Raw genomic sequence first — 20,846 nt, forward strand, 5'->3', positions numbered from 1 at the left:
TATTAGTTAAATATTTTCATTTAATATTTATTGTTACAAAAAAGAGTAGATACTCGTAAGTGAATATCGACTAGGCGTTTTCAAACGCACAAACAACTCCAAAGTACTGCAAAGAATTGAAATCACCCAAACTATCTATTGAGCTTCATAATTATATAAGCTCTCACTCTTAAATCGAACAGGGAAATTGACCAGGTCAGTCATTCCCCCACGAGACGCAAAGAGTTAAAACTTCTATTCCATAATTGATGCATGCTACTGCTAACTGATCCAAGTTTTATTCCTGCATAGTTTGTAATAACGGATGAGAAGTTATTGAAAAAAATAAAAAACAAAAAGCAAACAGAAGAAACTAATTAGAACTTTTGTGATTTACAATCTTTTTCATTCCTGCAATTTTACAAATCTTCCATATCACCACAGCTTTTTAACTGATATATACAAATCATTATTAAAAAAATAATTATACTCAAACAAGCTTGCACACATTAACTGAATAAATAAATATAAGAGTTAGCTAATTTACGAGTTTAGCTTATATCGTTTACTTTTTTGAAAAGACAACTTGTTAAGATTTGAGAGCATACACACGCAATATAGAAGCTGGTTTACGTAACAGGATATAATTTCTTGATCCATGGCTACTTTTACAAGTCAATTTTCTCACAAATCTCATGCCCCTTGTGAGGAATCAGCGACCTCCAGAGAGAACTGATTCCACTACTGAACATTGAGAGAAAGACCGGTCAACATAAGATGGAAGGGACAACGTTGTAGAGTCAAATGTTGTAGAGTCAAAAACTCCATGGCAATTCCCAAACGACACTGCTGGAGAAGTAGAACCTAAGCTCAAAGATGATGATATGTCAGGCAAAGGAACTTCCCAATTCAGATACTGCACTACTTGACGCATGCTTGGTCGACTCAGTGGTCGAGAATTTGAACACAGAAGCCCCAGTTTCAACGCTAACTCTACCTCTTTCGATGAATACTCAGTTCCTAAATTTGGATCCATTGCTTCAATAATCTCACCCCTGTTCCATAACCTGTAAACCCAATCAACTAAAATCACACTCTCTTCATTTACTTGCTTTATGGGCCTTCTTCCACACACAACTTCAAGCAGGAAGGCACCGAAAGCAAAGACATCTGACCTTGTCGTGGCTCTTCCTGTTCTTGTCTGCTCCGGTGCCAGATAACCCAATGTCCCGACCACGTGTGTAGTTTCAGGATCACTGCCATGGTCGTACAGTCTTGCAAGACCAAAATCTCCTAGTCTTCCATTTAATTCCGAATCTAGGAGCACATTACTTGCTTTTATGTCTCTGTGAATGACCATTTTTTCACATTCTTCATGTAGATAATGCAATCCTGAAGCAACTCCCTTGATGATTTTGAACCTCTGTGTCCAATTCAACGTCACGCTTGGCTGGTTATGGAGATATTTATCTAAGCTTCCGTTTGGCATGAACTCATAGACTAAAAGAAGCTCTTTTTTTCGCCTGCAATATCCCAAAAGTGGTACTAGGTTTCGGTGGCGAAGACGACCAATACTAATGATTTCTGCAACAAATTCCCTCATGCCCTATCGAGATTCATGTGAGACTTTCTTCACAGCAACCTCTACTTTTGAAGTCGGGATTGTTCCTTTGTAGACCTTGCCAAATCTACCATGTCCCAGAAGCTCCTTGTCTTTGAAGCCCTTTGTGGCCACGTAGAGATCTTTGTATTTGAGCCTGTGAGCGCTATAGTCTTGCTCCCACTCTTCTTGAATCTCAGAAAACTTCACTCTCATAATGTGATAAACTATAAATAAACTCACAAGAAAAGTCAAACATAGCGATACTAGAGGTAACCCAATCACCAAAATCATTGATCGTTTCCTTCCACCAAGTCCTGGTAACTTCGGGAGTTCAGAAAGGACAAGGTATTGAGCCTCCCCATTGAGCTTAAAGCTCCAGCCAAGAACATAATGGGAACTTACTACAGCACAAGTGCTGGATGAGAATCCGACGTAACTTAGATTGTTTATAATATGAGAAAGATCTTGAGACAACGTTAACAATGGAGTTTTGGGTTTGTTAACGTTGATGGGAGCAAGGGTGACGCTAATTTGCTTCTTTCCTCCATCATAATCCACCCAGACCTGCATTGGAAGGCCACTGATAAGACTCAGATTTTGAAATCGAGACCCTTCATCATAATACCCTGCAGGAGTAGAATTGGCCGAACTCAAGCTGTTAATGTCGATTCCGACATGGTTACCATTGATGTCACCAAACTCTTCGCTCCGTATGGTGTCAAACCCCACTGCGAAAACATGCCTTGTACGGTCACATTGGGTGTCGTTGAAGAGACCCAAGTAATGACTGTTTAAAGCACCTGGAAATGCTTTTGCGGGGGAAATAACAAAAGCGATTCCATGACCACTCGAAGTAGGGTATTCAGATCTAATGGCAAAAACAAAAGTAGTTGAGAAGGAAGAAGAATTGGTGAAGGCTATTGGATCGGGGCAGAAAGCATGTCCCAGTTGGTCCGTCGTCCCATTTGTGACTTTGAGTAGGCCATTGGGAGTGATCTCTGAAATGTCATCCATAGTTAAATGAGCCGATTGGAAGCCATTGTTAAAGATGAAACTTGTATTCTCACCACTCGCTGTCACAAGTAAAAAAAAACACCATAGCCACAAGCTTCACAGACATATCTGCGTCAAGATCAAGTTTTCTGCTATCTGTATCTTTGATTGTTATACATGCAGAGACAGAGGCTCTCCTTTTTGGAGGCGATGGTTAAGACTCTTGAGAAGATTCTTTTTGACTCGTTCTTCTTAATTTAATTGTCTCTCTCTGTTTGCAAGGAGGTCGGAGCAGAAGAACTTATTAATACAGGGCACGCAAATCATCCAATGAATGATCATGATGGAGGGATCAAGGGCCCCATAATTTACAGCCATCCCATTCGTTCCACCAAACAAACAAGTCATTCCACTTCCACCCGGCGAGTCTATGAAATTAATATGATTGCGCTGGTCCAAGTTTTATGCCTTTGTTTAAAAATAATTTGTTGTCATAACATAATGACTGATAGCTGCTCCTTCATACAATATAGATATTGTTTAATGGGAAAATGCTTAGAGAAAAAAAATTTGAATCCAAGCAATTAACACTCAAAATGATAAGAAAGAAAGTAAAGTATGAACTGACATTTTAAAAATATTATGAAATTATCCATGTGTCTTTTTGTGACAAAAAAGTTATGAAACTTGTTATTTTCAGTTTAATATTTACTATTGTCAGTTTAATACTTGTTATTATCTTAATGTAAAAATCGTGTAATACTTCTAAGGGTCCTTAAAATAAAAGAGGGAATTGAGGCTTTGAATACGGATAATTGCTTTGTCAAAGTATGGGAATTTACGGTTCATAGATCCCCTACCGTATCAAATGCTCCTCTCGTTCTATTTTAAAGTTATTTCCATGATGATCATGTTTTATCAGAATTTAAAAAATGTTTAAATCACATTAATTTTTTCGAAATTTAATAAATTTTCAAATTGACCCCTATTTAATATATGTATCTAAGAAAATAACAAATACATACAATAAAAGTTAAAACAACACATATTCTAAAATGACTTATAAATTGACTAAAATTTTTTCTCTCTATGCTATAAATAAGATTAGAATAGTAATTTAAATCGAAGATGCCTTGTCCACACCACACGTCTAATGCATTTTCTTTAAGGTCATTCATCATCTCAGGAGCGATAATAGTTATCCTCTTGAATATGTAGCTTTTATTTAAGCAAATGCAGCAATGGGGAGATCTAATTTAATTTATAAGAAATAAATGATGCTTCTGCAATCTTATTTATAAGTTACTCATAACATTCAATATCTATAAAAATCTTAAATATCACATTCGATGTTAGAAAGAGTCACACGAGTTTGAATAGTTCGTGAAGTGAGGCCTACCCTATCTAAAGTTTTTTTTTATTAAAGCATAGGTATCTTCTTATTGGAGATAATTTTATTTAAGGTACTGTTGGGCACCTCTCTCTGTGAGGCTTTGAATTTTGATTTATTACGTTATGAGATATTAACTTTTTGTTGCTAAACTCAGTCTTGATGGTATCTCATTCATTTTACAGATGAAATTGGAGAGAATTGAGGTCCAACCACCCCATTGGCCCATATTGTTGCTCTGTTGGGTCAACTGGACTGAATAGTGAGACAAAAACTATTCTAGTACTGCCGGTGTTTTAATTGACGAACAAATATGTCTGTAAAATTGTGATGTGACTTATTAAATATTGACGGGAGCGTTTTCTAATTTAGTTGGGATGGACTATCAGATATGTGAAACTGGTGCTGGTAGGTTCTTCTAATTAAGAGCTCCTTGAATTTGGTTGTGATGACTGATTCTAGCATACTCAATATTGCAGTGTCCTTGAAAATTACTTTGATTTGATTTGTTCCCTTCAATTTATGGCAACCATGTACATTTCTATTAGTATTCATATCATAACGGTATGGTGAAAAAATGCACTTCATCTTTCTTCCTAATAGTTTAGGTGAGTTGAGTCCTAATAACTTATTAAGGTCAAAGTATGTCTCTAAATTCAAAAAATATTAATAGAAATATTTATAGATTGCCTGTTAAAAAAGTTCCCATATTGGTAGTTTGATTTAAACTTATAACTTTGTGACTCAGGGATTGATCTCCTTATCAACTGGATCAATTTTGTTTAAAAAAAAAAAAGAGGACACTTTATTGACATTGGACTTAAATTCTAAGATATAATATTTAGCATTATATAGAGATTGATGACTTGAGAGGCATAGGGATCAATTCCATTTGTACCTATATCCAGAAAAGATAATACTTCTACGCCTGTAGAACTGTGAATCATAACATATTTCCAAGGCGTATACATCACCCCTAACAAAACATATCTAGCACAGATAGCAAAGATAACAAGGCATACTTAAAGCATCCAAGCTCAGGACTATACTGTACTTACCGGACAAATATATGTGTTTTCTTAGGAAATCAATGAGGTCCGGGCAGGATCGAACGGGATATTGAAGTGTGAGAGAAATAGGCATCCATCTCTTTGTTGCTCTCAAATACAAGTGCGGAAATAGAAGAAGAGATTAGCGATGAGAAATCAGGCAAAGGCACATCCAATCTTGGCCTATTCTTAGCCCTATAATTTGAGCACAAAAGCCCTAGTTTCAACACTAATTCCACCTCCTCTACGTTACAGTCCATTCCTAAATTTGGATCCTTCGCCTCAGCAATCTCACTCCTCTTCCACAAGGCATAAACCCAATCCGCCAAAACCATATCTTCACTTGCTAGGTCTATAGGCCTTCTTCCGCATACAACCTCAAGTATAAAAATACCGAAAGCAAAAACATCAGACTTTGTGAGTGATCTCTGAAATGCCATCCATAGTTAAATGAGACGATTGGAAGCCATTGTTAAAGATGAAACTTGTGTCCTCCCCACTTGCTGTCACCAGCAAAAACACTATAGCCACAAGCTTCACAGACATATCTGCCTTAAAATCAAGTTTTTGGCTATCTGTATCTTTGATTATTATCCATGCAGAAACAGAGCTTCTCCTTTTTGTAGGCGATGGTTAAGATTCTTGAGAAGATTCTTCTGACTCTTCCTTACTTTAGTTGTTTCTCTCCATTTGCAAGGAGGGGGAGCAGAAGAACTTAAAACTGCAATTCCAAGTTGCGAACAGGGCAGTATGGTCTTGAGATTGGAGTGCATCTCATTCCTTGATCCGCTCTGCGGAGGCACGCAAATGATTCAATGAACCACCACGATCTCATCTTACTGCGGCAAAATTCTTATGAAATGCATGAATGCAGCATTTTCCAATTGGATTGAAATACAGGAATATAGTAGTGCCTCGAGTTAGATAAGGGTTTATTTTCATCTTGAATATAATATATTAATCTAATTTACTTTTCAAATTTATAATTATTTGTTCAAAATATCCATATTGATTTCACATATTAAGAGCTCCAAATTAAAGGTCATTTTAATCTAGGTAATTAAACGGAAGGTTGTATTATATCAATAGAATAATTTTTTTTGTAACTATTAAATTTATTTTTATTTCAAAATAATACTACCTCCATTAGTTAATATAGAAGTTATATAATTAATTTAGACACATTAATAAAAGTGGTTAAGTTGATTATTACAAAAAATATGTATTAACTTTTTAAACTATTCTCATTAATATCAAATCAGCTAGACTATTATTTAAATTAAAATTTTTTTATTCTTTTTCAAAGAAAAAGAAATCTTGCATCCGCAATCCCAACTCTCAAACAACATAAAAGAAAATAAAAACCTTAAGTTAGGTAGTTTATTTCATTTATTCAGCTTTCTATGTTACCTCTCTTGTGTGCCTTTGTTGTTGTTCAAAAATAAAATGAATTAAAATATTATATTTAAAATTTAAATTATTTAATTAGATTTTATATTAATAGCTAAACATATATATATTCACTCAAAATAAATATAAACATAAATAATGAGGGAAACCAGTTTTGATACGCACTAAGCTTATCAAATCTAGACCGTCTATATTTAATTTGAACAGTCTAGATTTAAATTTTTAATTATTTATTTTTAAATAGAAAAAACTATTTTTTGAAAGAATAATGGTTAGATTATCATTTTTTTTATATTCTATACATATTAAAATAATTATTTTAAATAAAAAATAAAAAATTTAAATTTAAACTAACCAAATAAAATATGAATAATTCAGATATAATAAGTATAAATGTCTAAAACTGGTTCTAATGATGAGGAGGGATGAGAGGCCCACAACTCGCATCCGTCCCATCCGTTCCAGCAAACAGGTCAGGGACTTTGAATGCGCCGGTCCAAGTGGGAGGAAGTCATTCTAGGAATATATCATACAATGCAGTTAAAACTAGTTAAATGTTTTAAAAAATTTTCTCAATAAAAATTATTAATTATAAAAGGATTTTCATTACTACTGATCCTTTTCTTTTTTTGTTGTAATTTATCCACCTATTTTTTTTAATAAATTTCTGAACTAATATTTTAGATCAATTTATTTATTTTTCTGTCACAAATTTTTTATCTCATGCATTTTAGTCTTTGAAAGATATTAGGAAAATTAGATAAAAATCTCTCACTAAAAATTTTTCTAGTAAAAAGGATTTGATAAATTTTTTTTAAAAAAAAGTATTAGTATTTTGCAAATGTTGTTCATATGCAGAGTATTGGTGCTCTCATTATTAAAGTCTTTCTCACTAATAAGATTATTAATAGAGGGACCTTTTTCCCATTTTCTCAAGTTATTTTTCTTTGCCAGCACTTAAGATTACAACTTAAAAGGTCTAGCTTGGTTTGAGTATTATTTTGATGTCAAGGTCGTGTAATAATTCCAAGGGTCCTTAAATGATACTCATTTCTTAGGACCTAATTATTGAATTAATTTTGATTCTAAATATAAGACTTATTTATCATACTTATCAATTTTTTTTTCTAAATTATCCATATAGATAGTAGGAGAGAGAGAGGGGATATTAAAGAAAATAATTATAGTGTTTTTTCTAAAATATGTCATATTTTTTATAAGTAACTAATTTATCTAACTTCTTTAATTTAATCAAATTAGTTAAATATGTCTTATATTAAGAATTGAAAAAGTATAATGCATTTTAGACTTTTAGTGCCACCTTCCTAGCTGCCGTGTGGAAAACAAAACAGGAAATTGATGTTTTGAATTTGGATAATTTCTCAGGTCAAAATATGGGGATTTTCGAGCTATCAAATCCTCCTCTCATCCTATTTTTAAATTAAAAAAACTCAATCTCATTAATTTTGTTTTAAAATTTCATAACTTTTCAAATTTACTTCTATTTAATTAAAAAAGTTTTCTCTCTACTCTATATAGGATTAAGGTAGTAATTTAGATCAAAGATGCTTTGTCCGCACCATATCTAATGTGTTTTTTTAAAAGTTACTCCTCTGATCTTATTTATAGGGTAAAAAGAATTTTTTTTAGTCCTATTTATAAGTTATTTCATTAAATTTTTATCATAAATGTATCATATTGTTCTTTATTTATTATAGTGTAGATATTTTTTTTTTGAAAAGTGTATATATTAAATAGGGATAAAATTGAAAAGTTGCTATATTTTAATGAAAAGTTAATGCAATTTAAGATTTTTTTTAATTTATGTAAAATATATTAAAAGTGTTTTATAAATAAAATTACAAGAGGATTCATCATCTCAGGAGCGATATTAAGTTGAATATGGGGTTTTTAACCAAATGCAACAATGGGGAGATCTAATTCAATTTATAAGAAATAAATGATTCCTAAGTCACTAATCTCAATGAAGGAAGGAGCTTTTACGCCCAGGAGAAAAAGACAAAAAGACTCCAGGTAAAAAAAAAAAAAAAAGGAAAAAAAGAAGAAAAAGACGCATTTTAGGTGTTCGTCAAGTGAGTAGGGCCCACCCTGTCTTACATTTTATTCCACAGCACATGGAGAGAAATTGAGGCCCTGGTCTCCATCGCCCCATTGACCCATAATCTCGCTCTGTTGGGTCAACTGAACCGAACAGTGAGAGGAAAATGATACTACTACCCGCTTAATATAAAAACTAATTACTCCTCTAATCTTAAATATAATTTTTTTTTGTAGTGTAATTTATACTATAAAAAAATTCTTATATTTAGAATCGAAAGAATAATTAATTTGAATAGACTAAGAAAATTAATTAAATTTTTTTATTTATAATAAATAGATATTGTCTTTCATAATATGTTCTTACTAATCAAGTTTATTGGCTAGAATTATTATTATTACAAAGACCACTTAGGAAAAAAAATAAATATAAAAGATAAAGTGAATTAAGTTCTTATAATTAGAATAAAAATAAAATTCAAATAAGTTTTTATGTTATGGACCGGAAGTAGTATTTCTTTGTTCATAATATGAAAACTAATTGGGGGGGTTTGATAAAGAGAGCAAGGTATTGATGAATGGCATATAATGGACTTAATTCCAAAAATAGAGTACAGGCCGGTGTCTATGTATACACTGTCATGCCTCCGCAAATCAAATTTGTAGAACCCAATTTCAGTCTCAACAGATAGTGTAGCCGAATTACTCCCTAGTTTGGCTGTGTTTTAATTAATTAACATGGAGAAAAAGAGGTTAACATGCGAAGTTCTTTTCTTTTTTCACGTTCAAGTGATTATTAATGCAAACTTTTGGAAACACCTGACGTGAAAAATATTGTTTTTCAGTTGTAATTTTAAACTGTTAGATTCTAATTTAATACTCCTCTAGTTTTAAATATAAAACCCCTTTTGTAGTGTAATTTACACTACAAAAATAGTCTTATATTTAGAATCGAGCATTATAGAGAGAGATTGATGACTTTAGAGACGACAGGGATGAATTCCATTTTGTACCAATATCTAAAAAAGATAAATTTGCTGTCAGAACTGTTAATTCATAACATATTTAATTACAGGGCATATAAATCACCAATTAGAAAACATACATATCAAGCACAGAGATGAAAGCACAACCAGACAAACCCAATGCAACCAAACTCAGGACAATACTGTATCCATTGGACAGATACATGTCTTCTTGGGAAATCAACGATGTCCGGAAAGGCTCGATTCCAGAATTGAAGTGGAAGAGAAGTAGGCATCAAACTCTCTATCACTCCCAAATGCAGAAAGAGAAGGAGATGAGATTAGCGATGAGAAATCAGGCAAAGGCACATCCCTATTCAAGTACTGCACAACTTGATGCATGCTTGGCCTATTCTTAACCCTATAACTTGAGCACAAAAGTCCTAGTTTCAACACTAGCTCTACCTCCTCAGGGTTATAGTCCATTCCTAAATTTGTATCCTTCACCTCAACAATCTCACCCCTTTTCCATAATGCATAAACCCAATCCATCAAAACCATATCTTCAGCTATCGGTTCTAGAGGCCTTTTCCCACTTACAACCTCCAGCATAAAAATACCGAAAGCGAAAACATCAGACATTGTGGTGGCTCTATTAGTTCTTATGGTCTCTGGGGCCAGATATCCCTTGGTCCCGACGAGATGTGTAGTTGCAGGATCAGTTCCATGATCATACAATCTTGCTAGACCAAAATCTCCTAACTTTCCATTGAACTCAGAATCTAGCAGAACATTGCTTGCTTTTACGTCTCTATGTAGTACTACTTGCTCCCATTCATGGTGCAGATAACACAATCCTAAAGCTACACCTTTGATGATTCGAAATCTTTGGATCCAATTTAGTGTCACACTAGGTTGGTTAAAGAGGTATTTATCTAAGCTTCCATTTGGCATGAACTCATAGACTAAAAGAAGCTCACCTTTTCGCCTCCAATATCCCAAAAGAGATGCGAGGTTTCGGTGGCGAAGGCGACCAATGCTCACAATTTCTGCAATGAATTCCTTCATGCCTTGTTGGGACCCATGGGATACTTTCTTCACAGCAACCTCAATTTTCGTGGATGGCATTGTCCCTTTGTACACCTTTCCAAATCCACCACAACCCAGAACCTCCGTATCTCTGAATCCATTTGTGGCAGTATAAAGATCTTTATATTTGAACCTGTGAGGACCATAGTTTTCCTCCCACTGTTCAACAATCTCACAAAATTTCCTTTTCCTATATATGTAATAAATGATCGATAAAATCGCCAAAAAAAATAAACATAGTGAAAACAGAGGTAACACAATTGTAAAAATCATAGATTGTTTTTTTCCTTCATCAAGTCGTGGTAGCTTTGGGAGTTTCGAACTGTCAAGGTTTTGAGCCTTCCCATTGAGCTTGAAGCTCCAACCAAGAACATAATGAGTACTCCTTATTGGCCCAGTGGAAGCTGAGAATCCTACATAACTAGGATTGTCTATAATATGAGAAAGATCCCGAGACAACTTCAATAGTGGGGTTACGGGCTTGTTAATGTTGATTGGAGCTAGGGTGACATCAATTTGCTTCTTGCCTCCATCGTAGTCCACCCACACTTGCATCGGCAGGCCACTGATAAGGCTCAAATTATGAAACTGAAACCCATTAACGTAATATCCAGCGGAAGCAGATTCTGTTGAATTCAAGCCATTAATATCAATCCCGACATGGTTATCATTGATATCACCGAACTCAGCGTTCTGAATGGTGTCGAGTTCCACTGCGAACACATGGTTTGTTGGGTCACCGTTGCGGGTATTATTGAAGAGGCCTAGGTACTGAGCGGGAAGAGCACCTGGAAATCCTTTCGTTGGAGATACTGCAAAAGCCAATCCATCCCCACTTAGAGTAGGATATTCATGTCGAATGGCGAAAACAAAAGTGGTAGAAAAAGAAGAAGTGTTTGTGAAATCTATTGGATGTGGGTAGAAAGCACGGCCTGTTGGTTGCCTGGTTTCATCGCTGAGCTGGAGGAGGCCACTGGAAGTGATGGAATAACTACCATCCAAGATTATAGATTGGAAGCCATAATTAAAGATGAAACTCGTATCAAATCCACTCACTTGCACCATTGTTGTCACCAACAAAAGGACCAACGCCGTAGTAAGCTTCACAAACATAGCTTTGTCTCAAAATCAGCAGTGTCTTCTGTTAATTGTCTCCTCTACTATCGGCATCTTCATTAAATATATACACAATAATCTCGCATTCCGTGCTCAGCACTCCATCCCCCCTTTTTTTTGTCCCTCCTTATTCATCACAAAAAAAAATACTACCTGCGGTTCTTAATAATGGAACATATCTTAAAAAAATACTTCAGCGTGTTAGATGAAATACAATATTTTAAGATAATAAATATACCTGAAAAATATTTTAAAATACTAGATAAAAATTAAACCAAAAATAATTTTAATGCACATATACTTTTTAATAAGGAAGATAAAAAAGGAGAAAAAGCCCAAAAAAATAAAAATAAAGTCCCACACTGCTCAGCACTCAAAACATGTTTTGAGTGTTGAGCATGCCATGTTCATCCGGTTCAGAACCTCTCTTCTTTTCTTTCCATCCTTTTTCCTCCTCTTTTTTGTTTTTCGATTTTATTTTTCACAAACTATTTATAAAAAAATTTTAAAAACATTTAGTGCACTTACAAATCATTGAAATTAAATATTAATATAGTTTATAATTTATAATTTATTTATTTTTATAATTTACTATTTTAATAGCAGTTTTAAAAATGAATCTTAAACTATTAAAATATTAATCTAACTGTTAAAAAAATTAAGAAAAGAAAAGGAGAGGTTCCAAATGGGTGCTCCTCAGGCTCATGAGGGCGGAACGCGGACGCGTTACTGAAGGTGAAGATTCAACTTTTAATTAACTCACTAGAAAGTAGAATCTTGCTGACTAGTGAAACCGGCCTTGATTGATGCCATCTCCAACGGCGGCTTTATTTTTCCCTCACCCGGCTATTGAAAAAAATAAAATAAGGATCTTCCACCGTGATGCAGTCGTATCAAACCGTAAAAATCTTAAAAAGTCTATCTTATTCAGTGGAAGGCCCCTTTTTTTTTTTCCATAGATCCATAATCACACAGATGGAGAGAAAAATAAAATACCGAGGAGTTTTAGTAGGTTCCGTATGTCAAGTGAGGTCCACTCTGCCTCACATTCATTCAGTCACCTAGAGGTGAGTATTTGGCTTTTCGGTTCGATTATTGGTGATAACCGAATTAACCGAATAACCTAATAGAGTAAATTTTAAACACTGAACCGAAACTGATAATCGAACTAACCGAAACTGAATTAATCGAAATATTTCGGTTCGGTTAACCGATTAACCGAAATTATAAATATGAAAGTGATTTTAAATTAATAATAATAATAAAACACAATTAAAACCATTAATTATTAAATATTTCATCGTTGTGATTTATTATAATAATATTTATTATAACCATGTTTATTAAATATAAATATATTTAAAGAGTTTAGATAAACCCACACATATATTTATTATAATAATATTTATTAAATATAAATATATAATATATTTATTTCGGTTTTTCGGTTATAATTGAAATTTTTTTCTATTAACTGAACCGAAAACCGAAACCGAATTATTACAAAAATAAAACCGAATATGTAACCGAAAACTGAAATAACCGAACCGAAAAACCAAAATTAAATTAGGTTCGGTTCGGTTTTCGGTTACGGTTTGGTTTTGCTCACTCCTACCGTCACCCCATTGGCTCGTATGGTCGCTCTGTTAGGTCAACACATGCAATGGCCCTGACAAGTTCATCCCATTCAATCAGAGAAAGCCAACAAAATTGGGAGACTTTGACCAAGTCAGGCATAAGTCAGGCATTCCACCAGCTAAGAGAGCAAAGAATTAAGGGAACGTTAGATATCGTTCATTTTGGATAGGATTTTTGTGATTTACAAGCCTTTCCATTTTTAGCAAATCTTCCGTTATCACAATTCCTTTATTGATATAATCAGATCATTATAAAATATTTTTATGCCACACCACATATTATATACGTATGGTGTGTGACATTTATCAAGCACACAAAATCAAAGCATAACAAGACAAACATAATGACACCAATATAATATCCATCGGGCAAATGCATGTGTCTTCTTCGGTAATCAACGAGGTTCGGAAAGGATCGATTCGGGCAACGAACTGAACGAAGTGCGAGAGAAATAGGCATCATCAGACTCAATATCACTCTCCAATACGGGATAGGGCTGTGGGCTGCCCCTCATCTTGGCCGTTGATATTCACCACTCGCTGCCACCAGCAAACACACCATAGCCACAAGCTTCGCAGACATTTCTGCCTCAAAATCAACGTCTCTTATCTCTTCCAAGCTCTCTACTATCTGTATTTTTATTATAGTAGTATATACAGAATCAGAGTTTCTGCTTTTTGTAGGAGATGGTTTAAGGGCAAGAAAGAATAGGCTGGCTTTGGTCCATTCATTATTAAGATTCTTGGTAAGAATTTTTTTGACTTGATCTGCTGTCTGCGGGGCCCGCAAATTATTTGCCTCCTATTAACAAATATTACCTCCAGTTTTAATTACAAGACCTTATTTGTAATTTATAAACAAGATTTTATAATTAGGACCCGGTTAGTAATTAGTTATTGGCAAACTATTTTATATTTGAAATGGAGTGATAATAACGAAAATATATCACGTATATGGTTTTCTATGTAAATTTAATTAAAGCATGTGATCATTCACAAGATGTACAATAAGGGATCCATTCTCCCCACATGGCGATACGAACTGTATTTTAATATCATAATTCATTGCTTCAATGTATTTTTTTCCCCAAAATCTGATGATATTTTTTTTCAAACTACATTCAATGTTTTATTTATTTTTTGATGATAAATAGCGGGAGCAACTGATGGTGAGCAAGTTAATTAAGTTACGATTTATGTTGGGTTTCGTATCTCTTTTATTTCATCATTACTATTTATTAGTACTACTAATACTTCTAAAGGTTCTATCTTTTCCAATTAAATTCTATTTTTTTAACAAAAATTATCCTCACGACGTAATCCTTTTAATTCCACTTTTTTTTCATATGTGCATAATCTTTTTAGTTTAAGACTTGAACGTTCTTCTTAATAAATATTCCATTGTTTTGAATGCAGAGTTAGCCATCCATATATGTTAGTTTCTCTATGGACATGCTTATTAGAGACTTCCCAATCTCTCGTTACTGTTGTATTTTGTATGAGGGATTTAGGGGGAGGGGAGGGAGTGTTTGCAACCTGATTTTTTCAAGTCCGCATATGAGTTTTTCTTCGCAAGTTCGGTTGGTCCAATGTCCTATTCATGTCCTGCTTTAGGGGGGAGAGAGATTTATCGCATCGACTTTTCGGCAAACACGATCACAAATATTTACTAATAAAGATTCTAAGAAGAATTATAATGAGGCCCTAAACAAGAAAAACAATTAAAAAACAAGTTCCACAAGTTGTCATTCTGACTACAGGATTTGTAATTCTCACTATAGGTTGTTATTGAGACTTTTTGATAATTATTTTTCTTTTGTGGGACTTGATTGTAATTCCTCCAAGATTCATCCGCTTCTATTGTTTGCGTTCCATAACATCCAGTCTTCCAAGGAGGGAAATGAAAACTGCTTTCATTCCAAATTCCAAATATAATTATAACCTGACTTAATAGAGAAATTAAAATGATATAATTGACACAAAACTTTGTTTCTTCTTTTTCTTTCAATTTTTTTTCTTGTTTTTGTTTTTGGGTGGACTAGTTTCGCAATTAATGCCTAAACTCTAAGGTCCCACTTAATAGGAAGTATTGAGAATAAAAATAAGTATTGGGATTGCTGTTGAGAAAAACTATTAAAGACTGTTTAGTATAAGTAATTTTTTGTTATACGGGATTGTTTTAATCTTGTGTAGGTGGGATTGGGAAATACAACCTCTTCATTCCCTAATCCCATAGATATAAGTTTACCTAATCTCAAGTAATAGGTAATTTCTCATGTTAACACTCTTTTAACATAATTTTTTTTTTTAAATTCTAATATCAAGTCTTATTCTTTATTTTTAATACTTCGTACTCAATAAGACCTAATGTTTCATTTGATATGAAGTACTCCTCTGGTTCTTAACGTAAGACCCATTTAACTAATTTGATTAGATTAAGGAAGTGAGGTAAGTTAGTTAATTATAAAAAAAGTGACACATTTTTCTTAAAACACCATAATCATCTTTTTTAATACCTCCTCTCCCTCTTCTATTTGATTATGGTTGAAGGAGTATCTATAGGGGTAATTTAGAGAAAATTGATAAATATGATAAATGGGTCTTATATTTAGAACCAAAACCAATTCAAGAATTGGGTCCTATATTAAGGACCGAAGGAGTATTAAGAATGAGATGTAAAGATCGGAATTGAGATTGAGAAAACATATTAAAATAATATTTAGTATAAGTGATTGTTTGTTATTTGAGATTAGGTAAACCCATATTGGTAGCATTAGAGAATATCTCCCCCCATGATATTCCCTAGTTCCACCTATATGGGTTTACTCAATCATAAATAACAAACAATCCCTATACTAAACAATAATTTCAATCTCAATTTTTACCTCTCATTCCCATGTTTCATACCAAACCAGAACCAAGATTTAGGATGGGAGGGATGGGAGGGATTGGAGTTTTAACCTATTGATGTCCCGTTTGAGGCTGACTATCAACTGTTAATCAACTGGGTCAACTAAAAGAACCAAACTCCATATTGGAGGTGTGAGATCATCCTCAAGAACATCACATACTTGAGGAAATTTTTAAGGAATCATCTCTGTTCTTGGATTCCTAGGGAGGCTAACTTAGCTACCAACTAGGTGGCTCAGGCTTCATTAGGGGGCGTCGGATTGGGTATAGAAGCCACCTCGCCAGTTGCTCAACATTTTATCAAAAGATGCACGAGATTCAGTGTTTGGTCTAGGCTAACCTTCTATAGTTTTGGTGTTTGTTGTGTTTTTTTTCCTATTGTTTCTCTTGTTTTTGGCTAAAGCATAGATATTCTCTCGTTAGAGATAATCCTATTTGAGATACTGTCGAGTACCAAATGTGAGCACATCTCCCAGTGGAGATTCAAACCTTAGTTTGTCATATTGTAAGGAACCAGCCCCTTTCCGCTAGAGCTAATCCCGATTTTTCTATTATTTCTGTTTCTTTAAGATTACCAGCATAACTCATGTCTTTTGGAATTTTTTTTTAAATTTATTGAATGAATGATATTTTCCGTTTGCACAAAAAGGTACAGGAGTTTGAGTTGGCTCCGCAATTCAAGTGAAGTCCACCATATCTCACATTCAATGGCACATGGACTTTGAGAGAAATTTAGCTCCAATTCACAATCAACCCATCGGCCCATTGTCCCTATGTTGGGTCAACACATCCAACCTTTTTTTTTTTTTTAAGGACTCACAACTTCATCCCTTTCAAAAAGAGAAAACCAACAAAAATGTGATTGGTTAATGGTAATTACTTTTGAGAAATTTAATTATATTTGAATTCCGTTTATTAAAGTTATTTATAGATGTATAATTACCATGAAAAAAGCATGAATTTTATAAAGTTTTTTTATAATTCCATAATCATTATTAAATTAATATAATTTAATAACAAGTGACATCAGTTTTTGAGTATACTTTTTATTTGATAATTATTAGTTAAATATAATTTTCATTTAATATTTATTGTTACAAAAAAGAGTAGATACTCGTAAGTGAATATCTGCGTTTTCAAACGCATAAACAACTCTAAAGTACGGCAAAGAATTGAAATCGCCCAAACTACTTTTACAAGTCAATTATCTAACAGATCATATGCACCTTATGAGGAATCAGCGACCTCCGGAGAGAACTGATTCCACTACTGAACATTGAGAGAAAGACTCGACATAAGATGGAAGGGACAACGTTGTAGAGTCAAAAATTCCATGGCCATTCCCAAACGACTGCCCTGGAGAAGTAGAACAAAAGCTCAAAGATGATGATATGTCGGGCAAAGGAACTTCCCAATTCAGATACTGCACAACTTGACGCATGCTTGGTCGACTCAGTGGTCTGAAATCTGAGCACAAAAGCCCCAGTTTCAACACTAACTCTACTTCTTCCGATGAATACTCTGTCCCTAAATTTGGATCCGTTGCTTCAATAATCTCACCCCTGTTCCACAACCTATAAACCGAATATGCTAAAATCACACTCTCTTCATTTACTTGCTTTATGGGCCTTCTTCCACACACAACTTCAAGTAGGAATGCACCAAAAGCAAAGACATCTGACCTTGTCGTGGCTCTCCCTGTTCTTGTCTGCTCCGGTGCCAGATAACCCAATGTCCCGACCACGTGTGTAGTTTCAGGATCACTGCCATGGTCGTATAGTCTTGCAAGCCCAAAATCTCCTAGTCTTCCATTTAATTCTGAATCTAGGAGCACATTACTTGCTTTTATGTCTCTGTGAATGACCACTTTTTCACATTCTTCATGCAGATAATGCAATCCTGAAGCAACGCCCTTGATGATTTTGAACCTCTGTGTCCAATTCAGTGTCACGCTTGGCTGGTTGTGAAGATATTTATCTAAACTTCCGTTTGGCATGAACTCATAGACTAAAAGAAGCTCTTTTTTTCGCCTGCAATATCCCAAAAGTGGTACGAGGTTTCGGTGGCGAAGACGACCAATACTAATGATTTCTGCAACAAATTCCCTCATGCCCTGTCGAGATTCATGTGAGACTTTCTTCACAGCAACCTCTACTTTTGAAGTCGGGATGGTTCCTTTGTAGACCTTGCCAAATCCACCACGGCCCAGAAGCTCCTTGTCTTTGAATCCCTTTGTGGCCACGTAGAGATCTTTGTATTTGAGCCTGTGAGCGCCATAGTCTTGCTCCCACTCTTCTTGAATCTCAGAAAACTTCACTCTCATAATGTGATGAACTATAAATAAACTCAAAAGAAAAGTCAAACATAGTGATACTAGAGGTAACCCAATCAGCAAAATCATTGATCGTTTCCTTCCGCCAAGTACCGGTAACTTCGGGAGTTCGGAAAGGACAAGGTGTTGAGCCTCCCCATTGAGCTTAAAGCTCCAGCCAAGAACATAATGAGAACTTAACACAGCACAAGTGCCGGCTGAGAATCCGACGTAACTTAGCTTGTTTATAATATGAGAAAGATCTTGAGACAACGTTAACAATGGAGTTTTGGATTTGTTAACGTTGATGGGAGCAAGGGTGACGCTAATTTGCTTCTTTCCTCCATCATAATCCACCCAGACCTGCATTGGAAGGCCACTGATAAGACTCAGATTTTGAAACCGAGACCCGTCATCATAATACCCTGGAGGAGTAGAATTGGCCGACCTCAAGCTGTTAATGTCGATTCCGACATGGTTACCATTGATATCACCAAACTCTTCGCTCAGTATGGTGTCGAACTCCACTGCGAAAACATGCCTTGTACCGTCGGCTTTGGTGTCATTGAGGAGACCTAAATACTGACTGTTTAAAGCACCTGGAAATGCTTTTGCGGGGGAAATTACAAAAGCCATTCCATGACCACTCAAAGTAGGGTATTCAGATCTAATGGCAAAAACAAAAGTAGTTGAGAAGGAAGATGAATTGGTGAAGGCTATTGGATTGGGGTAGAAAGCATGTCCCCGTTGGTCCTTCGTTCCATTTGTGACTTTGAGTAGGCCATTGGGAGTGATCTCTGAAATGCCATCCATAGTTAAATGAGCAGATTGGAAGCCACTGTTAAAGATGAAACTTGTATTCTCACCACTCGCTGTCACAAGCAAAAACACCAGAGCCACAATCTTCACAGACATATCTGCGTCAAGATAAAGTTTTCTGCTATCTGTATCTTTGATTGTTATACATGCAGAGACAGAGGTTCTCCTTTTTGTAGGCGATGGTTAAGACTCTTGTGAAGATTCTTTTTGACCCGTTCTTCTTCCTTTAATCGTGTCTCTCTGGTTGCAAGGAGGTAGGAGCAGAAGACTTATTAATACAGGGCCCGCAAATCATTCAATGAACGATCATGATGGAGGGATCAAGGGCCCCATCATTTACAGCCATCCCATTCGTTCCACCAAACAAACAAGTCATTCCACTTCCACCCGGAAGGCTATGAGATTAATATCAATGCGCTGGTCCAAGTTTTATGCGTTTGTTTAAAAATAATTTGTAGCACTGGGGAGAATAAGGTTCTGGGAATATATCATAGAATGCAGTTAAAACTAGCTTTAAAATTTTAAAATCATGCTCAATCAAATTTGTTAATTATAAAAAAATTCTTTAAATAGTAAGAACATGGTTGATTGACGCTGGCCATGAATCCATGATAATGATATAATGGGGATGAATATTCCTTCACTCTTCGTGTATAATTTATCAAAAAGTATATCTTTATTATACTTCCTCCTGTTCTTCATTTTTTTCTATGGTAAGTCTCAATCATATCGTCATAATTAATAAGAAGTGATTAATCCACTAATTTTGTTAGAAGATAATTTTTTTAAAAATTTTTTATCCATATTTAATAACCACCAATTACATAAAAAAAATCATAGAAATTCATTTTAAATAAGGATAGTAATTTTTTAAAAAAAATATAATTATTATCTTACTTGGTTACTTATAATAATGATGTGTTTTTTTTTTAAAAACTAAATTTCCTTCTCCCAAAACTTTTCCAGATGAAACTTCTCTTTTATTGACTTATGCATGGGGTAGTTATAACCTAATGATTGATAGCTGCTTCTTCATACAATATAGATATAGTTTAATGGGAAAATCCTTAGGGGAAAAAAGTCTGAATTCAAGCAGTTAACACTTCAAAATGATAAGAAAAGAAGTAAAGTCTGAACTGATATTTTAAAAATATTGTGAAATTATCCATATGTCTTTATGTGACAAAAAATTATGAAACTTGTTATTTTTAGTTTAATATTTATTATTGTCAACTTAATACTTGTCATTATTCTGGTGTAAAAGTCGTGTAATATTTCTAAGTGTCCTTAAAATAAAAGAGGAAAATTGAGGTTTTGAAATTGGATACTTATGTCAAAATATGGAAATTTACGGTTCATTGATCCCCTACGTATCAAATACTCCTCTTATTCCATTTTAAAGTTATTCCATGATGAACATGTTTTATCAGAATTTAAAAATGTTTAAATATCATTAATTTTTTTTAAACTTAATAAATTTCCAAATTGACCCCCATTTAGTATATGTATCTAAGAAA

The 20,846-nt window shown here is 34.3% G+C and overlaps 2 protein-coding genes and 1 pseudogene across 2 annotated transcripts; all 3 read right to left on the minus strand.

Moving 5' to 3' along the window:
* Positions 1-353: 353 nt before the first annotated feature.
* On the minus strand, positions 354-2,797 carry LOC114739570 (L-type lectin-domain containing receptor kinase IV.1-like; annotated as a pseudogene).
* On the minus strand, positions 354-19,529 carry LOC114739568 (L-type lectin-domain containing receptor kinase IV.1-like). Its single transcript, XM_028927649.1, has 2 exons — positions 17,387-19,529; positions 354-607 (listed from the first exon to the last, which is right to left on the minus strand). Exon 1 carries the CDS (start codon positions 19,423-19,425, stop codon positions 17,437-17,439), a length of 1,989 nt encoding a protein of 662 aa, XP_028783482.1. The 5' UTR covers positions 19,426-19,529; the 3' UTR covers positions 354-607; positions 17,387-17,436.
* On the minus strand, positions 9,475-11,677 carry LOC114739569 (L-type lectin-domain containing receptor kinase IV.1-like). The gene is made up of 2 exons (XM_028927650.1): positions 11,593-11,677; positions 9,475-11,348 (listed from the first exon to the last, which is right to left on the minus strand). Exon 2 carries the CDS (start codon positions 11,089-11,091, stop codon positions 9,688-9,690), a length of 1,404 nt encoding a protein of 467 aa, XP_028783483.1. The 5' UTR covers positions 11,092-11,348; positions 11,593-11,677; the 3' UTR covers positions 9,475-9,687.
* Positions 19,530-20,846: the final 1,317 nt, after the last annotated feature.

This window comes from Neltuma alba, unplaced genomic scaffold (assembly GCF_004799145.2).
Source record: "Neltuma alba isolate B1F8T4 unplaced genomic scaffold, ASM479914v2 tig00002863_pilon, whole genome shotgun sequence".
NCBI lineage: Eukaryota > Viridiplantae > Streptophyta > Magnoliopsida > Fabales > Fabaceae > Neltuma > Neltuma alba.

What these genes read in the sequence shown, in the direction of transcription:
- LOC114739569 (XM_028927650.1), bottom strand. Translation starts at nt 11,091, where the DNA reads ATGCAAGTGTGGGTGGACTACGATGGAGGCAAGAAGCAAATTGATGTC.
- LOC114739568 (XM_028927649.1), bottom strand. Translation starts at nt 19,425, where the DNA reads ATGTCTGTGAAGATTGTGGCTCTGGTGTTTTTGCTTGTGACAGCGAGT.